The 18,193-nt window shown below is 34.5% G+C and overlaps 1 protein-coding gene across 1 annotated transcript; it reads left to right on the top strand.

The window, feature by feature from the left end:
• The first annotated feature begins 348 nt into the window (after positions 1 to 348).
• Positions 349 to 8,198, top strand: KERA (keratocan). The gene is made up of 3 exons (XM_025402832.1): positions 349 to 966; positions 2,412 to 3,305; positions 7,171 to 8,198. Exons 2-3 carry the CDS (start codon positions 2,420 to 2,422, stop codon positions 7,341 to 7,343), a joined length of 1,059 nt encoding a protein of 352 aa, XP_025258617.1. The 5' UTR covers positions 349 to 966; positions 2,412 to 2,419; the 3' UTR covers positions 7,344 to 8,198.
• The last annotated feature ends 9,995 nt before the right edge of the window (positions 8,199 to 18,193 follow it).

Here is an 18,193-nt window from a genome sequence, read left to right as displayed (position 1 = left end):
AAGAAAAAAGTAGCAGTGTAACAGAATGTCTCATAAGGGACTATATGCAAAATATGTGTTATATTATAATGAATAAAAAAATTATCCCACCTTAGCAGGTACTTGGAATAAATTGTTATTTCTTTTAACAATTAGGGATACAAAAATTATTTCTCTGAAACAAAGCATAATACCAAGATTAGCAACAAAATCAGGTAGCACTTTCCAGATACCACGTTTAAATTTTTCAAATACAAATATTTATTTATTTTTCCCTTAATCAAACACTTTACAGCATCTATTTTATATCAGAAACAGATAAAATATGTCCATATAAACAGAAGACATTGGCTTTTAATTATTTGTATTCAATTTTTAAGAAATGATCATCTAGGGAAAATGTTTTAAAATCTTTTAAAATATCTTTTTGTTATACTTGAAATTAAAATTGCCTTCAGCTGCCTGTTGGTAAATAAGGTCTGGATATCAGTACATAACAACATGTACTGATGAACTGAACTGTGAATTAGGAATGAAAATTGTCTAGAATTTTTTTTTATGGGTTCTTAGGATTAAAGTAAGAATTTCCTTTGCTGGCTTGTGTAGGCACTGGGATTCTGTGGTTGTTGGAGGGGTTAAATTTGGATATACTAGTGCATATATATTACAGAGGATTCATAAAAAACACGACAGTGGAGCCTGGGTCAATCCATTACCATGTACAAGCAGTAACCAATAGAAAAGGAAGAAGAAGATCCAAGAAGGCTGAGGTAAGCAGTCTTCTGAAGCCCTGTCAAAGTGGAAACAATAGATCAAAGGTGTTCATGGTGAATGGTACGAGTAGGTTTCACTGTTTCTCATAGCAGGCTTGACAGCTTAAAGTAAAAACAAATTATTTTCGTCAAAGATTTTTTTTTTCTCTTAAGTGATTTTTAGCAAACTTCAGACTCAGACACAGGACTCAACGGTGTATTCCTGGAAGGCAAGGTAAACTATTTTGCACTTTTAAAAACTCTTAAAGTTAAGCATGCAAAGTACTTACTCAACAGATGCAGGGTTACAACTTCAATAACTAAACCAAAACCCTATTCTGAAAAAGAAAAAAAAATAATGTTTCTTTGTTGGAACATGGCCAGAGCAGCGTTCTGCAATCCTAGAAAATTTGACAGCTTGCAGAAGCAGCTCTGCACTTGTTTTGTGCAATTTAATGGCAAAATTGAATGATCAGCATTTCATAAATGAAGTTGACTTTATCTTTTCCTAAGGAATCAGTAAAATTTATTTTGTCCTATTATCCATCAGTTCAATAAATGTACATTGGTCAGAATGTTACTGATATATATATAAATATATATATGTAACATATTTATGCTATAAATAAATGGTTAAAATATATTACATATGTATATTTCCTGTTAGAATAATTATTTGTACCAATAACCTTTGATGATCAGTGGGGAGGGTTTATGTGTTTTAAACGTACCAAATATTAGTAAATGCTAACCTACTTTCTATTATCCACACTGATAATGTGAATATAAAGAAATTCTCTACCCATATCCTAAATACGTTTTTTGGTTGTTTTTGTTTCTTATCAACCATAATAATGCCATAGTTGAATACAATACTCAAGTACTTGTGCTATACATCACAATGTATTCAACTCTATATAATAAACTCTATCTCTATATATACATATATACACATATGTAGAGACAGAATATATATATTCTCTGAGAGTGAGTGGAGAGAGAGAGAGAGAATTGATAATTTGGTAGCTTGGCTGAACAGCTTAATTGTGTGCTTAAAATTACAGACATCGTCCCCCCCCCAAAAAAAACTTACCTAAGAAGTTGAGCTACAGAATAACAGATTAATCACACTTTTATTCAGATCCTAGAACCTTCCTTCACCATAAAGTGCTAAAATTTTCTTTGATCTCTTCATTCCTTTGGTTCAAGGGCCAAAAGGCCTAGGGAATCTCATCCAGATGTTCTCCTCATTTAGGAGTAAAAGTAAAAGCATATGCCTTCCTCTCAGGAACAACACGGATTCCCAGTTTGAGTTTTAAAAAGATCACTTTTTTGTACTCTCGTATTCAACTACTGGTTTCAGTTCAGTTCTTTAAATTAAATAGCTTGAAATGGAAAAACACTTACAGCTGCTAAAATTTTCTTTCCATTTCTCAGCTTTTATTGTGATTGGGTTACAACCAGAAAGCTACAAGTTGGTGAATTATTCTCAATGTTTGCAAAATGCTTTGCATATGGTGCCTACTAATTAATATATATTAATTAAGATCTGTGTATGAAATATTGACGTATTTTCACCTCTTCCCTGAAGAAGCAATGTTTCCTGATCATTTTGATGTATAAAATTATCTAAGGGTCAAGATCGTCAAATATCTAACGGTTGTGTTCCTTTTTCTGTAGGTGCTATAATGGCAGGCACAATCTGTTTCATCTTGTGGGTGTTATTCATAACAGACACTGTGTGGACTAGAAGTGTGAGGCAGGTCTATGAAGTACACGATTCAGATGATTGGACTATTCATGACTTCGAGTGTCCCGTGGAATGTTTCTGCCCACCCAGTTTTCCTACTGCTTTGTATTGTGAAAATAGAGGGCTCAAAGAAATTCCTGCTATTCCTTCAAGAATTTGGTATCTTTATCTTCAAAACAACCTGATAGAAACCATTCCTGAAAAGCCATTTGAGAATGCCACCCAGTTAAGATGGATAAATCTAAACAAGAACAAAATAACCAACTATGGAATTGAAAAAGGAGCCCTAAGCCAGCTGAAGAAGTTGCTCTTCTTATTTCTGGAAGATAATGAGCTAGAGGAGGTACCTTCTCCATTGCCAAGAAGTTTAGAACAATTACAATTAGCTAGAAATAAGGTGTCCAGAATTCCTCAAGGGACTTTTAGCAATCTGGAGAACCTGACCCTTCTTGACCTACAGAACAATAAATTAGTGGACAATGCCTTTCAAAGAGACACTTTTAAAGGACTCAAGAACCTCATGCAGCTAAACATGGCCAAGAATGCCCTGAAGAATATGCCTCCAAGATTACCAGCCAATACAATGCAATTGTTTTTAGACAACAATTCCATTGAAGGAATACCAGAAAATTATTTTAATGTGATTCCTAAAGTGGCCTTTTTGAGACTAAATCACAACAAATTATCAGATGAGGGTCTCCCATCAAGAGGATTTGATGTATCATCAATTCTAGATCTTCAACTGTCACACAATCAACTCACAAAGGTTCCCCGAATCAGTGCTCATCTGCAGCACCTTCACCTTGATCATAACAAAATTAAAAGTAAGTAACCTGCAGGGTATGTCTTTGACTAAAGGGCTCATGGTCATTAAATGTATCTTTATCTTCATTAAAAAGAGCAAGTGTGTTGCCCCCTCCTCCACTAATGTTCCTTTAGATTTTTAGTGTGTTTTCAATTTTCAGTATTAAATTTTTGTCTATACACAGAGAGTCTTAATGAACCAAGAAGCCCAAATCTTCAAACTGAAGACCAAAAAGTGGACTTGAGTCATCTACAGAGGACTCTTATCCATTAGAGAAACCAAATGCCTCTATCTTCTTTTACTCCAGGAGATTCCAATATTTCTGCCCCATTGGGTAGGTTTATTTAAGAAACCATATCAGGCACAAACAACCTCACAACTAGTAATAAAGAAAATATGACTTAAGAGGCATTAGGAAGGCATCTCTGTCCTGAACACTATATGACAGCTGATGCCTGAAACTCTCCTAATTGGAATCTCTACTTAAACTCCCCTAATTACATTGGGAGTCTCAAAAAAGTGTGTAAAGGCTGGTGACTCCACCCCCAGGATTTCTGATTCAGTAGATGTAGAGTGAGACTTGAGAATTTTCATCTCTAACAGCCTTCCAGTTGATATTCTGGGAACTACACATTGAGAACTACTACTATGGTTTAAGGCTTTATTAATTAAAATGGAAAGAAATTTCCCTGGTAGCTGGCAACTCTTTAGGACTTATAGGCATTAGACAGGTAGAATACTCTCTTCTTTCCTGGAAAGAACTTTTCATAAGAGAGTGACAGATAAACGCAAAGTTTTTGGAGGCAGAGGCATCATCAAGAGAAGAAGTGATTATAGAAAGCAGATGTTGGGCACATTAGAGACAAACTTGGCTTCTTCACAATTATGCATGAGACCAGGCTGGATTTGGTGTAAAAATGGGTCCAGCCACAGGGGTACGATGGCCTGACATTTATCTATGCATCTTCAACTTCAGAGTAGACCCTTTAAAAATAACTTTGGGGAGATTTCTCCAGGACAACCTAAGAAAATGCATTCCAAAAGTGAGGTTCAGTCAGGATAGTTTGTAGGAGAATAACAAAGATAGTTTGTCAAAAGGTTGTGCTGCCTGGGTATTACTCACTAAAGCTTTTTAAGCAAATAATCACATAAACATACAATTTATAGGAACAGACTATTTTTCCACTGGGTACTGCTCAGTTATTTAATACTTTTTTTTTTATTTGGTGGGGGGAGTTAAATAACAGTGTACTTGAGCCTACAATCCAGGAATTAAATGGCAGCTTGCCACCACAGCGGTTATTTTTCCATGGTGATGAAATGTATTGTTTAATCCTGTAGTCAAAAACAAAAGATGCAACAGAAAAAAAATGTTAAGAGACAAATCTGTTTAACTGAATCAGAAAAACAACAATATTATCCCAAATACATAATTTTTCCTGACGAGTGTTCTGTGCTTCTACAGGTATATTACAGGTACGTTCCTTAAAAGCCCCACGTACAATTGATGTGGGAAGTAATCTTCAAGTGACTCCACATAGAGCCCTTGCTTACGAATTAGGCATTTCATCCTGAGAATTTGTGAATTAGGGTGTTTAAGAGTGAGGTAGCAACATTTAAAACACAGTTGAGAAGTATAAGACTTTAGTTTATAGAGTGTTATGTCTATAGTATAGACCCACCTTTTAGAGTTTTATCAAAGTGTTTTATCATATATTTCTATCATTCTCAAATCTTAGTGTGCATCAGAATCACCTGGAGATCTTGTAAACTCAGGCTGCTGTTTCCCACCCCCAGAATTTCTGATTTGCTAGGTCAGAGATTGAGCCTAACAGTTTAGTCCCCAGTTATTAATAGTATTCATGTTGCTGGCTCACGATTTGAGAACTACTATTTAATCTTTGCAAGAAACTTGTGTGATATTATTAGGAATTTCTGAAGAAAGAGAAACTGAACATTAGCTAGGGGAGGATATTTGCCCAAGGACAAAGGGTAAATGCAATAGCCAAAACTTGAGCCTAAAGTGTTTTTTTGTTTTCACTCATACAGTATAATAACAATACTTTCCTTCAGTGTCAGGAATGCAAAATTTAAGAAAATTCTATCAGTAGAACAGCAACAAAGAGAAATCTAGTTACTTACTTTTTAATGTAGATATCAAATTTTTTAATTTCAATATTTAAGAATATAAATGTAAGAGTTTCCCTGGAGGGAATTATTGACATAATAAAATCACACTGTGTCAAAACTGTTTAAGTACTTGCTTCTTCTTGCCACAAATCCACTCTGGCTGTAACAAAGTATTCTCCAAGAAACATACCTCTTCTATGAAAAGTCATCAAAATTTACAAGACAGTGAACTTGTCTCAAGCAATATGATGGAAATATTTATTCTTCTGAAAACTTTCAGGGATTTAAGATTAGGTAAAAATGTTATTTACTCAACTACATTGCTTTCTGGTGTTCCCTGAGAAACAGTGTAATTTATGAAAATGTAATTAAATTTAGAATACTTCTTTTTTATATTCATTTGTTCAGACATACACTGATTATGGGACATGAGCTTGATGAGGATAAGGGGATTGCACATTGAAAGGGACATATTCTCTTGGGGAAGAGACCCATTGTAGAAATAGAAAGAATAGGCCAGGTCTCAGCTCTGCCACTTATTTGCTGAAGTACATTGTGTACATTTCCTTATTTCTCTGAACCAGAATTTCCACAAATGCCCAGGTAGGGAGAATGATACTATTGCCTGATAAAGCCTGTGAGATGATCAGGTGATACGTGAATTTATGTAAAAAAAGAGAACCTGACTTTTTAACAACTAAACTGCTATTCAAATGAGTCATTATTTTTATTAAATTCATTTTACAAAATGGCATAAATTCAAAGCAAAGCAACCTTGCTGGAAACATAAAATTTTTCACTACAATATGAGTCTGTATAAAACAATAGACCATAGAGGAGGGGCATTGCCCAAGTTCAGTGGGTCTAATCAGGGAAGATCTCTTGTTTGGAATGGTTTTGAAAAGGAATTTAAAGGCAATATATGGATTCATGGTTGAAATCAGCTTTTACAGACTTCCCTGAATTTTGCTAGTTTAACTGGCCTTCTCTCCTGGATGTTCCTAACTCTCAGCCTAGTCATTGGTGCCAAGGGCTTTGTTCCAAGGCAGGTGCACAATTACTCCCATCCTAACCATGTGAAAAGGCTGCTGGGATATTTTCTGGCTTGAGTTCTTTGTCAATTCAATTCTTGGCAAAATTTTTGTTTCCAATTAAGTAAACTTGAAGATGAAGATTCAAGTTTGTTTTCTGTATTGCTTATGTAAGTATTGTTAATTGTACTTTTAAAATCATGTTATGTACACTATTTTGCATCTTTTAAGGTAATTTTCAAGCATTTTCTTTTATATTAGATTGATTTTCTACTTACCCATCCAGGATCCATCCATCCACTTTTGTACTTACCCATTCTTTCAGTCCCAAATCTGAATTGTTGTCTCCACCTCTGATGCCCTCAATCCTACCTACAGCAATCTAAATGTGCTTTATCTTACCTGCAAGTTTAGAAAACAAGTGATGTCTTATACCGCTTTGTTTCTATCACAGATCTTAACAGTATTTCCTTACTAGTGCTCTATACTAAGTAGCAGAACATGGACTGAGATGACTGTAAGTTTGCTGAACATTTGTTTGGGGTTACTTTTATGAAGCAGATAGGCACAATCTCTCACTGATGCAAATGTTTTGTATAACCACCATTTTCCAGTATTAGGCCACTAAGCCCTCCATAGGACTGTGGCATTAGTTTTTTGGTCTTCCCACTGTTAGTTTCTCTTGTGTTCCAATTCATTCATCTATGCTCTTTGTCTCTGTAGGTGTGAATGTCTCTGTAATATGTCCCAGCCCATCCACACTGCCTGCAGAACGAGATTCCTTCAGTTATGGACCTCATCTTCGCTACCTCCGTCTGGATGGAAATGAAATCAAACCACCAGTCCCAATGGCTTTAATGACCTGCTTCAGACTTCTGCAGGCTGTCATTATTTAAACACATTCTCACCAAATCTAAAATTAGTTTAATGAGCTAATGTTTCTGACATGAAATGTGGTTACCATTAGTAGGCTTAGGACACGAGTCATATTCCCCATTGCTCTCGGCCACCATTTTCATTTGTGCAGTGTATTTTTTTCTATTCAAAGATGCTTTTGCCAGTTACATGCAGCACAGTCTGCATTAATTTGCTTTTCTTTTAATTAATAAAACAGACACAGAGTTAAGATAGCTTATCAACTCAAAGATAGTTGTATTTTGGTCTCTTCCATAGCTTATTAACACTAAATAACACAATTATATTCTTATATAATAAAAAGAACATATTTGTGTATCTTTAAAATTACTTATGCAGATACCATAATTTACAGTATAAATTAATAATCAAACAGGAGGAGAATGACCTGAAGAAAATGAGAAAATAAGATATTTCTTAATTGTAATCATAATAAAATAATTGCAGATTGCTCAGTAACTTTCGGCAGTACAAGTTTGATATTTAGCTTGAGGATGGGTATGGAATGAATCAAATACTTAATCACTAAATAATTCTTGTTATTTAATATCAAATAATGAAACTGTAGTCATTTCTAGTTCATTACCATTTCTTGTAGCTGTTGTTTTTAGATATAGTCCACTGTATTCTTATAAGTTCTAAATTCTATGTTTATTAAAATGCATTTCTTGTGGAATCTTAGTGTTTTAACATTTGAAATCCATTTAAATTGCAAATTGTTCTTCATATTTCATTGTGGTTTTTGGATTTTCTAAATAAAAATATTGAGTGCTTTCTAACAAAACAGAATATTTCAAAGACAGCAAGCTTAACTGAAGAACATGTTTTAATAAAAATGTGTTATAGTAAAAAATTATTTTCACTTTCTGGCATAAATATATGCAAAAATGTTTACTCCTACCTTCATTTTCTTTTTCTTCCAGAAAACACAAAAAAAAGTTATTCTAATCACTTGACATAATATTTCGATTTTTGTGAAGTAAAAAAAAAAAAGACAGAATTTCATGAAGCAACAAAGTGCCATGTTCTTTACATTAGCCTTCTGACTTTGCAAGCATATGCTATAAGCAATCTGTATATAAAGACAAATGTATGCCTTTATATATCTTTTTCTAACAATATTCTTAAAAATTCTACAAATCTGGCATGTTTCCACAGAAAAATGATTATATATATTTGTAAAACACTAGGTTAAAGATGTCCAATAGTTTACTTCAAAGCCTCTCAGAAACTTAATATGCTCTTTTATAATGTAAATTTCCAAGAAAATAATATAATATGCAACTATGTTTTCATACCAAACTTATTTGAGGGTGAGGAAGAACCAATCCTTGCTATAAACTTATACCAAACTTATTACTTATTTTTACACCAAAACTTATTTGAGAGTGAGGAAGGAGAACCAATCAACAAACTTTGAACATAGTTTTTAAAATGCTGGCTGAAAGTAATAAATCAATTCAATGGACATTAACAAAAAGAAAAATGTTTTAAATGACTTCAAAGCACATAAATAAAATTATAAAAATTATGTCATAAAATAGAAGTAAGCAGATATCATTAGACTGAGAAAAAAATACATAAAGGGGAACATAACTTTAAATATTTGCAAATATGCCATTTGAAAAGGGCCGAGAACATATGCCAAGAAGTCCCAAAATGAAGAGTAGAACATAGGAGTAAAATTGATAAGAAGCCATATTTTGGCTCTAGTTAAGAAAGAATTTTCTAATAGTTGTTCCAAATTAACTTTTCTTGAGGTAGAGTTACCCACCTCTGGAATTCTTCAAACAGTGAATAAGTGATAATTCAAGAGGAAGAGTATAAAATAGAATCCTAATGTGGAAGCAACATTGTCGTGAAATATTTCTCCAAGAACTTTTCAACTCTTAAGAATTTACTACATTCCCTCCTTCTTTAAACTTAAGTATTTATTGAGTACCATATATATGACTGTACTACATACAGATGAAATAATACTGTTTATGGTTTATTCTACGGTGAGACACAAATTAACTGAAAATCACAAAAAATATATACAATTTCATATGTGATAAATATTATTAACAGAGAGCTGCATGCTACAAAGGAATTAATAATTGTGATGTGAGAGAAGGATTCCCTAAAGAAATAATGATTAAGGAAACATATAAAAGATTAAAAGTATTTAGCAGCACAAGGTAGAAGGGAAGAATATTCCACACAGAATTTAAAGATTCTAGTCCTTAAGAACAATTTGAAAGTCACTGAAGAGTTTTAAATCATAAGGGATTATTTTCATTGTAGAGTAACATCATGCAGTAGTAAAGAACACTAACATTGAAGCTAAAGTTGCTGAGTTCCCAGCTTTGCCACTTACTGGCTTCATATCCTGGACAGAACCTTTAAATTATGTATGCTTCAGTGTTCCCTTGTCCGTAAAATGGAGACAGGTAATGGCACCTACCATATGGTGTGGATTAAATGAGTTGGAAGATGTAAAGTCCCTTGAACAGCACTTGACCCATGGTAAATACTAAGTAAGTGTTATTTATTATTATTGTTGTGTGCATGTGTATGTTTCTCCTTGGCACTGTGAGTAGAACAGTTTGGAGGGAACCAAAACTAAATGTTCAGAGATTGGTTAGAATTTCAGTCTTAGAGTACAAGCTAGAAAAATATAAAAAGGAAGTTTGGATTACAAGGTTCTGGTGGAATTAGAGAGAAGTGGACAAATGTGAGAGTATTAGGAGGTAAAATTGTCAAGACTTGGTGGCAGATTGTACAAAGGGGAGTGAGAGGAACGAGGGTATTGAAGTTTCTGGCTTGCATGACAGAATAGATGGCAGTGTACTTTCTAGTAGAGACACATTTAGAAAGAATTTAGATTCATCCAGAAGAAGATGTCATATAAGTTCTTGAATGAGATCTGGATGAATATATAAACATGTAGATACAATTTTCTAGATTTTGTTAATCTATTCAATAATTTGGAAGAATGTTGCACTTAAACATTAATACTCCCATGAGGTAAGACTGGTCAGGGACAGGGAACAGATTAGGAGAATACAGACATCATTCTGAGTATTGACAAGTGAAGTTAAGGGTAATGGAATCACTTTCTTCATACAATTTTTTTGACATACGTACAAAGCTATTATAGTTTCCCTGAAGCTTTCAAATGATATGCTGTTCTCTTTCTTGATGTTACATACAATGTGACTATCATTCTTAAAACTCAGGAGTAATAACTAGGAGCTAAGTTGGAGCCATTTTGTAAATTATGGCTCTTATAAATGTTCAATCCATCATTTAATGGACCTACTTAAAATACAAAACAAAACAAAACAAAATATTATCTATAATCTTTCCATGTAAATATCATAAATTTAATTCATAAGCAAGCAAAAAGGGCACAGATAGAAGAAAAGAAATATACAAGGATAGACTGAGCAATTTATTTGCAAAAGATATTTTAAAAAATTAAGATAGATTTTTGGTGGTAAAAGTATTGCAACAAAATTATTTTATTTAACTTCTCCAAATACCCTTAAGAAAAACCTAGATAGGACAAATGGTATGGTGAAAAAAATTCCAGATGACATCTTTGATAAGACTGGTGTCAAAGAATTCAGTAAATCATCAAAATAATTGAGCGTAAAATGTGTGTGTGTGTGTGTGTGTGTGTGTAAGAGGTGGGAAGAAATAAGTGTTTCTCCTACTCTCACACACTCAAAAGAACACTTTACCTCTGGTCACCAAAATGTGAGGGAATTTCTCCCCACCCACCAAAAACTAATTCTCTAGAAGACAGAAACTAGGTGTTCCATAATTCAATTCAACTCCGGAACTACCTACCTGGAGACAGTGTCAGATCTCACAGGTTAAGGGTTTAGTCCCACAAAACTGCCCCAGTTCCCAACTTCAGATGTCAAAGGCAAATAGATTTTCACCTACACGTCTGACCAACCAGCTATAAATTGGAGTTTCCACAAGCCCCTCATCAGGTTTGATTAATTTGCTAGGGTAGCTCACAGAGTAAGGGAAACACTTTACTTACTTTTATAGATTTATTATAAAAGATATTACAAAGGATACAGATGAATAGCCAGATGGGAGAGATGCATAGGGTAAGTATATAAAAAGGGGCATGGAGCCTCATGACACCTCCAGGTGCTCAGCAAACTGGAAGCTCTGGGACTGCGTGCTTAAGGGTTTTTATGGTGTCTTCATTATGTTGGCATAATTGATTGCATCACTGGCCATTAGTGGTCAACTCAACCTTAAGCCTCTCTTTCCTCATCAATGGTCATGGCAGATGAAAGTTTAAACTGTTGCAAACCAGTTGTTTCCTGGGCAACTAGCCTCCATCCAGAGGCTACCAAGGAGTTGCCGCATTAGAACAAAAGATGCTTCAATCACCCAGGATATATCAAAGGATTTAGGAGCTCTGTATCAGGTGTTAGTATCATTCAGAAAATTACAGACCGGGTGCGGTGGCTCATGCCTGCAATCCCGGCACTTTGGGAGGCCGAGGCGGGCGGATCACGAGGTCAGGAGATCAAGACCATCCTGGCTAACATGGTGAAACCCCGTCTCTACTAAAAATACAAAAAATCAGCTGGGCACGGTGGCAGGCGCTGTAGTCCCAGCTACTCAGGAGGCTGAGGCAGGAGGATGGCCTGTATCTGGGAGGCGGAGCTTGCAGTGAGCCGAGGTTGGGCCACTGCACTCCAGCATGGGTGACAGAGAGAGACTCTATCTCAAACAAAAAAAAAAAAAAAAAAGAAAGACAAAAGAAAATTACAGAGTCTTGAGAGCTGTGTCAATAACTGGGATCAAAAACCAAATATTAGAACAAAAGATTAGCCTAGTGCTCCCATCTACAAGAGTTTTAGAAGTTCTATATCTGGAAACCAAGGGCCATGACATTAATAACATTAATCTCTCTCTATATATATGTATATATGTGTGTGTGTGTGTGTATATATGTGTGTGTGTGTGTATATAAAATGAATTGGAATATGCAATGCCTTGAACAGCACCTGACACATGGTTAGTACTAAATGTTATTCATTATTGTGATTGTGTGTGTGTGTATGTGTGTATATATGTGTGTATATGTATATATATGCACAAACACAAACATATACACATACATGCACTAATATTTCTTATCATAATATGGGTATTTGATAGATTGATGGGTAGATAAAGATACTTAAAATTTACAGTGCTCTAAGAATGGTGCATTGCCTAGGAGGAGTGTAAAGTTTACTGGTTATGGTTAGGTTATATGTTATAAAGGATGGATGCATTTTTTGTTCAAAGTTAACCATAGTATGTAGGTAGAAAAAATGTATAACTGTCAAACTAATACAATGGAAAAAAAAAGAGTGAAAAGTTACTTATGGAATCCAAAAGAAGGGAAGAAGAGAAAGTTAAAAAAAAAAGTAGAAAGCACATTGTAAAACTGTACATTTCAACCTACATATATTGGTAATTACATGTACAGTGGTTAAGAACTTGTGCTATGGAGAGAAAAGATCAAGTTTCAAATTCACCTTGTACTGTTACTAACTCTTTGATTTTTGATAAATGTCTTAAAATTTCTAAGCATTGGATCCTCATCTGTAAAATAAGGAACAATATCATCTATCTTACACAGTTACTGTGAGAATTAAGAGAGAACAGATATAAAACTTTTTTTCATCTGACACATAGAAAATACCCAATAAATGATAGGTTGGAATTTTATTATTAGGAGAGACTCTGATACATACAATTGCATAGACTTTCTCCACCAGATCAGACCATTCTATGAGTAAAAAACTGAGAAAAATAAATGGTAAACTCATCCACGTCAAAGGCTTTAAATTCTCATGCAATGCATGGGTAACAGTCAAGTGAAGTTGAGGGTGATTGAATGGGGTTAGTGAACTATGAAGTTGAAGTTGGATAGTGAAAAAAATAATAAGATCAGGAGGGGACAGACAATTGGGAGAAAAATACTGAAGGCTCAGTAGGTTGAAGTACAGGTATGAGAGGCATTAGGGCATATATAAGCTGGAAGAAAGAGAGTAACCTGAGCCTGGGAGCCTACAGCTTAAGATATCTTAAGAGGCTCAATGTTGAGAGATGAAAAGATTCTGGGTGTGGTCAGGGGATGGAATTCCCAAAATTAAGAGGAAGTAAGTCACCAAGTCAAAAGATCAAGGAATTCAGATTTGGTAGAAATCTCTGCTGCAAGTGATCATGATTTACTTTAGAACCCAGGAAAGAAGAGAGAACAAAATGATGAAAATTTTGAACTATTGAAAACAAATAGTTTGAACGTCTTGTTCAGTGTCACATAGCTGCTGAAAGGCAGATACTGGATTTCATACCTAAGCAGTCTGGCTTCAGAGGCCCTACTTTTGACCACTGTGTTATACTAATTCTAATGATAAAATATGTCATTATAACTGAAAAAAAAGTTAAAGGATTATTATAGAATAATACATATAAATACATAGAAATTGATTATTAAAACACTTGTTTAAAAATTATTTGTCCCATTGAATGATAGTTTGCACAGCGTCTGCAGCACTGCACATAATGAATATGATTTATGACTTAGCAAAAACAGTGAAATGTCATATTTACCAAAAACTCTAAGAAATTTATGTTCTTTATGCAGCTGTGACAGATCTCAGGACATTTTGCCGAGAATATTTCTATACTGGGAAAAGAAAGCAAATAATATATGAGCACACTGTAGAAAAAACTGTGAAGCAAATATAACATGATTTGGCAAATCACAGAATTATTATCTTTAAATTTGTATTTATTTTTATACCTCTCAAAAATATTACTTTCTTTGTGACATTCAGCTGAGCAAACAAAATTCAAGTGTAGTAAAAGATTCATTGTCTCGAGTTCTTAACGGTTTCTTAAGACAAGTTAAAGTTGTCCTGGAAAAAGATCAGAACCGTAAAACGACTAGCAGAACTATGCTTTGCAAAAGTCATCTGAAAAGCTATCCATTGTGTATATTATGGTGCCAGGATTTGTTTCCAATAGGGCGAGAGTTCTGCCATATATTCAATTTTCTGGCCTCTCACTTGCATTAAAAATGACATAACAAAGCTGTTGGTTAATGGGAGTATAAACCAAGCATATGATTCAGGCTCAAAGGTAGAGACTCTGCCTTCAGAGAAATGGAAACAGACATGGAACAAACAAGATTTCTACACAAGATAAGCTACTTCTGCATAGTAAGATCATATATAAGGTCTTTATATAGTTAGGAGGAAAAAGACAAAATGTTTTGAGTTACTTAGTACACCAGTGTATCAAAAAGCAAGGATGGTGAGGTATCTTAGGAAGAGCATAGAGACTGCTGACTCAGATACAAATGAGTTTGAATTCTCTATCTGCTAAAGGAACTGAGCAAGTTACTTAAACGCTTGCAACATTGGTTATTTAATTATAGTAGGCAAAGAATAATATGCTTTGTCTGAGACTCCTCTTAGAGTAATAGTGTAGTTAAGATACCTAAATATACTACGTGCTGATAAACAAGATTATTATCATTAGTGTTATTGGTATTATTATCATTTGAATTTCTTAAACAAAGATGCACCAAAGAGATTTTAGATGGCAATATACCTGGAACAATATGTGACAGAATTAGAATAGTCAAATGCTAATATTAGAGTCTAGGTGCTTGGTATATAGGTATTCATTGCAAAATTCTTTCAAGTTTGTTGCCTGAAAGGTTTTATAATAAAAGTTTGTCCAAAAAAATATACAGAGAGGGAGAAAAAGACTTGATAATGTATTAGTTATTTTCCCTTATAATATACTAGTGGTTTGTACAGGTTTCAAAATACTGATCATGATACTGTACTTACCTAAAATCTTTAAATGCAAAATTCTTTATTTTAATGAAGCTGTCCAGTGTTTACACAGACCATCTTTCTCTCTTTCAGGGCACAAAGTGGAATTAAACTTTCCCATCTCCTTGAAAGAAAACAAAGAAACCATAAGAATATTTCTGGTCACTGTGCAGTAACTAGGAGTGACAGATATTACTTCCGGGTCAAAGAATTGCATTGCTCAGGTGCAACTCTCTTTTCCTTTCCACTGCTGTGGAGAGAGGGAAAGTCTGCACGTTTCAGGTGACAGATGGCAGAAGGTCTGCCATTCTATTCGTCTGGCTGCCTGAGAGATTACATAAGGCAGACCTGCTCTGCTGACTGATACAAGAACGCATACCACATGAGAGAAATTAACTTTTGTTGGAGAGGGGGTATTAAGCCAGTTAATTTTGTAGTATATGTCCTTACATCGTAACAGTCTACCATGAATAATTCATTCATATTTTGCATATCTTTTTAGTGACAGGAATTGATAAATTCTGACAACCTAATGCTATGAAATTAGTACAGCATTTCCAATTTAAGGTTAAATTTGTCTCTAAATGATGCATGAGCTTTGTAAAAGTCAAATAGCTAAGCTTCTAGTGAGAACAGTAATTTACTGCCCCATCTTTTCTAACTCAGTCTTACTTCCTAGAAATAACAGTTTTTAGTATTTACTGTTTTTGTGAAGTTATCTACATACTGCTAATAATATGTTCTTGTCTTTCTTGATTTGGCAGCTTTAAGCAACCTGTGTTGATTCTGTTATGGAAGATCATTTAGCACTCGTATACTTATATACTCCCTTCTTCATATATTTTGATAGCTGTGTTAATACTTGAATTTCTTAACTTAGTTAATAAACTTTGGGGGGAAAAAAACTCTTATACTTCTATTTCCAGTTGCAACAACTCTACAAGGCCATCTCAATTGTTCTCTTTGTGAGAGGAGTTAATTTTCTAACCATCCTGTCTACTTTGTCATCATCTTTTGTCAGATATACCTTTATTTTCATGGTCAAAGTTGTTCAAATGTATACTGTCTTAAAGCATAAACTAGGCTTGCAATGTATTTCCTATAAACTGATTCTAAAATGTGAAAGATTAAAAAAAGGACAGTCACAGTATGAGTATCTAAATATTGTTCTTTTTTCCCTGGGTTCCAATAGGAGATTGAATCCCTTTTCTGTGTTTGTCGCTTAGCAGACATTAAACTGAAACCTTGTCCTCTCTAATTAACCAATTAACACATTTCCACCTTGTTTCCATTATCATCCAAAGAGATGTTGAACTCTGTCATCCACAGTTGACCTCCCCTTCAATTTTCTTTGCAGTAATGGATTTATTCCTTATAAAAATTCTGCACAATGACTTCGGTGGGATTCCAGGAGGAATACGAGGCAAATATGTTTAGACAGCATCTTCTCTGTGTTTAATTACCTTGATTAAAGACTTAATGCCATGCAGGTGTTCGAAACCTCCCACTTGAAATATCTTCATAAGTCCTGGGAAAAGGAAGAAGTGTTTGCGAAAGTGTTAAAAGTAGGGAGTTAAAGGTAAAGGTGCATGGAGTAAAGCATCAAAAGAGAGCAACAGAGAGAAGGGAAAGGGATTATGTATGGTACCATGGGTCACTTAACTGAGCTAACTAAACCTAAATGAATTCTGACTACATTTGGGCTTGCATATGTAGAGGTAGATATTAATTTCACTTCTGAGAGGTAAGTACTTTTCAGTGAATATTATTTTTATGCTTTTAGAAATGTCTTATTGCTCCACTTGGTATACATAAGAAACTTTGCTCAAACGTCCCACTGATAATCCAACAACCACCTCCACACTACACTTTCACTCTCTAATGCCTAATAGTAATAAGATTCTTCTCTCCTCTAATTGTGAGATTGTTTTTTCAGGTAAATATTGAAACGACTTTGAGTTGCTTTCTATTTTTCCTTCAGATCTATGGAGCTCCAAACAACTACTTTCCAAATACATTGTTTAATGTGCTTCTTTCTTCTCAAAACACTAGAATTCATAGATTTTTTTGATATGGTAGGTGTATTAGTTTTCTAGGGTGGCCATAACAAAATATCACAGATTTGGTGACTTAAATAATAGAAATGTATTTTTTCACAGTTCTGGAGGTTAGAAAATTTAGGATCAAGTTTGATTTCTCCTGAGTCCTCCCTCCTTGAATTGCAAATGGTTGTCTTTCCTTTCTGTCTCATAGGGTCTTTTTTCTGTATGTGCACATCCTTGGGGGTTCTCAGCATATTCAAATTTCCTCTGCTTGTAAGCACAAGAGTCAAACTGGACCCACTCTAAAGACCTTTATGAGGCAATTAAGCCATGAGAGCTCCTCCTTTGTGATTGGTATTAATATCCTTATAAAAGGAACATCGAGCAGTGTTTGATCTCTTGCTCTTCTGACTTTCAACATGTGAGGACACAACGTTCCCCTCTCTGGAGAATGCCGCAACAGGAAGCCATCTTGGAAGTGGAAAGACCAGGCCTTCAGTGGCTGATACCTTAATCTTGGACTCCCAGCCTTCAGAACTGCGAGAAATGAGTTTCTGTTCTTTATAAATTACCCACTCGCAAGTATTGTTTTAACAGCTCAGAAGGACTAAGACAGCATCCGAAAATGTTACATTTCCTTTACTTACTAATGTAAGCATTTTGAGTAACTAACAAAGGTACACAAAGATAGATTACGTGTGTGTATTACCCATATTTTGGCAGATCAATTATTACTACTCACTACTATACACAAGAATTCATGCTAGAAGTTTTAGTACTTACAGGACAATCAGACAACATTAAGTTACTGTAGTTTTAAGATTGATACAATTGTTTTGTTTTGTTCAAAAGATTAAAGGCAAGACATCCCAGAAAAAGGAATACACATCAGGCACTTCTAGATTCAACCTCAGTTATCAACCCTACAAA

This window comes from Theropithecus gelada, chromosome 11 (assembly GCF_003255815.1).
Source record: "Theropithecus gelada isolate Dixy chromosome 11, Tgel_1.0, whole genome shotgun sequence".
Classification (NCBI taxonomy): domain Eukaryota; kingdom Metazoa; phylum Chordata; class Mammalia; order Primates; family Cercopithecidae; genus Theropithecus; species Theropithecus gelada.
This window is presented reverse-complemented; position numbering and strand designations above follow the sequence as displayed.

Bases quoted from the DNA above. Each gene is read 5' to 3' on its own strand.
- KERA (XM_025402832.1), top strand. From the start codon at position 2,420: ATGGCAGGCACAATCTGTTTCATCTTGTGGGTGTTATTCATAACAGAC. The intron at 3,306-7,170 runs GTAAGTAACCTG...TTGTCTCTGTAG, and splicing joins TGATCATAACAAAATTAAAA to GTGTGAATGTCTCTGTAATA.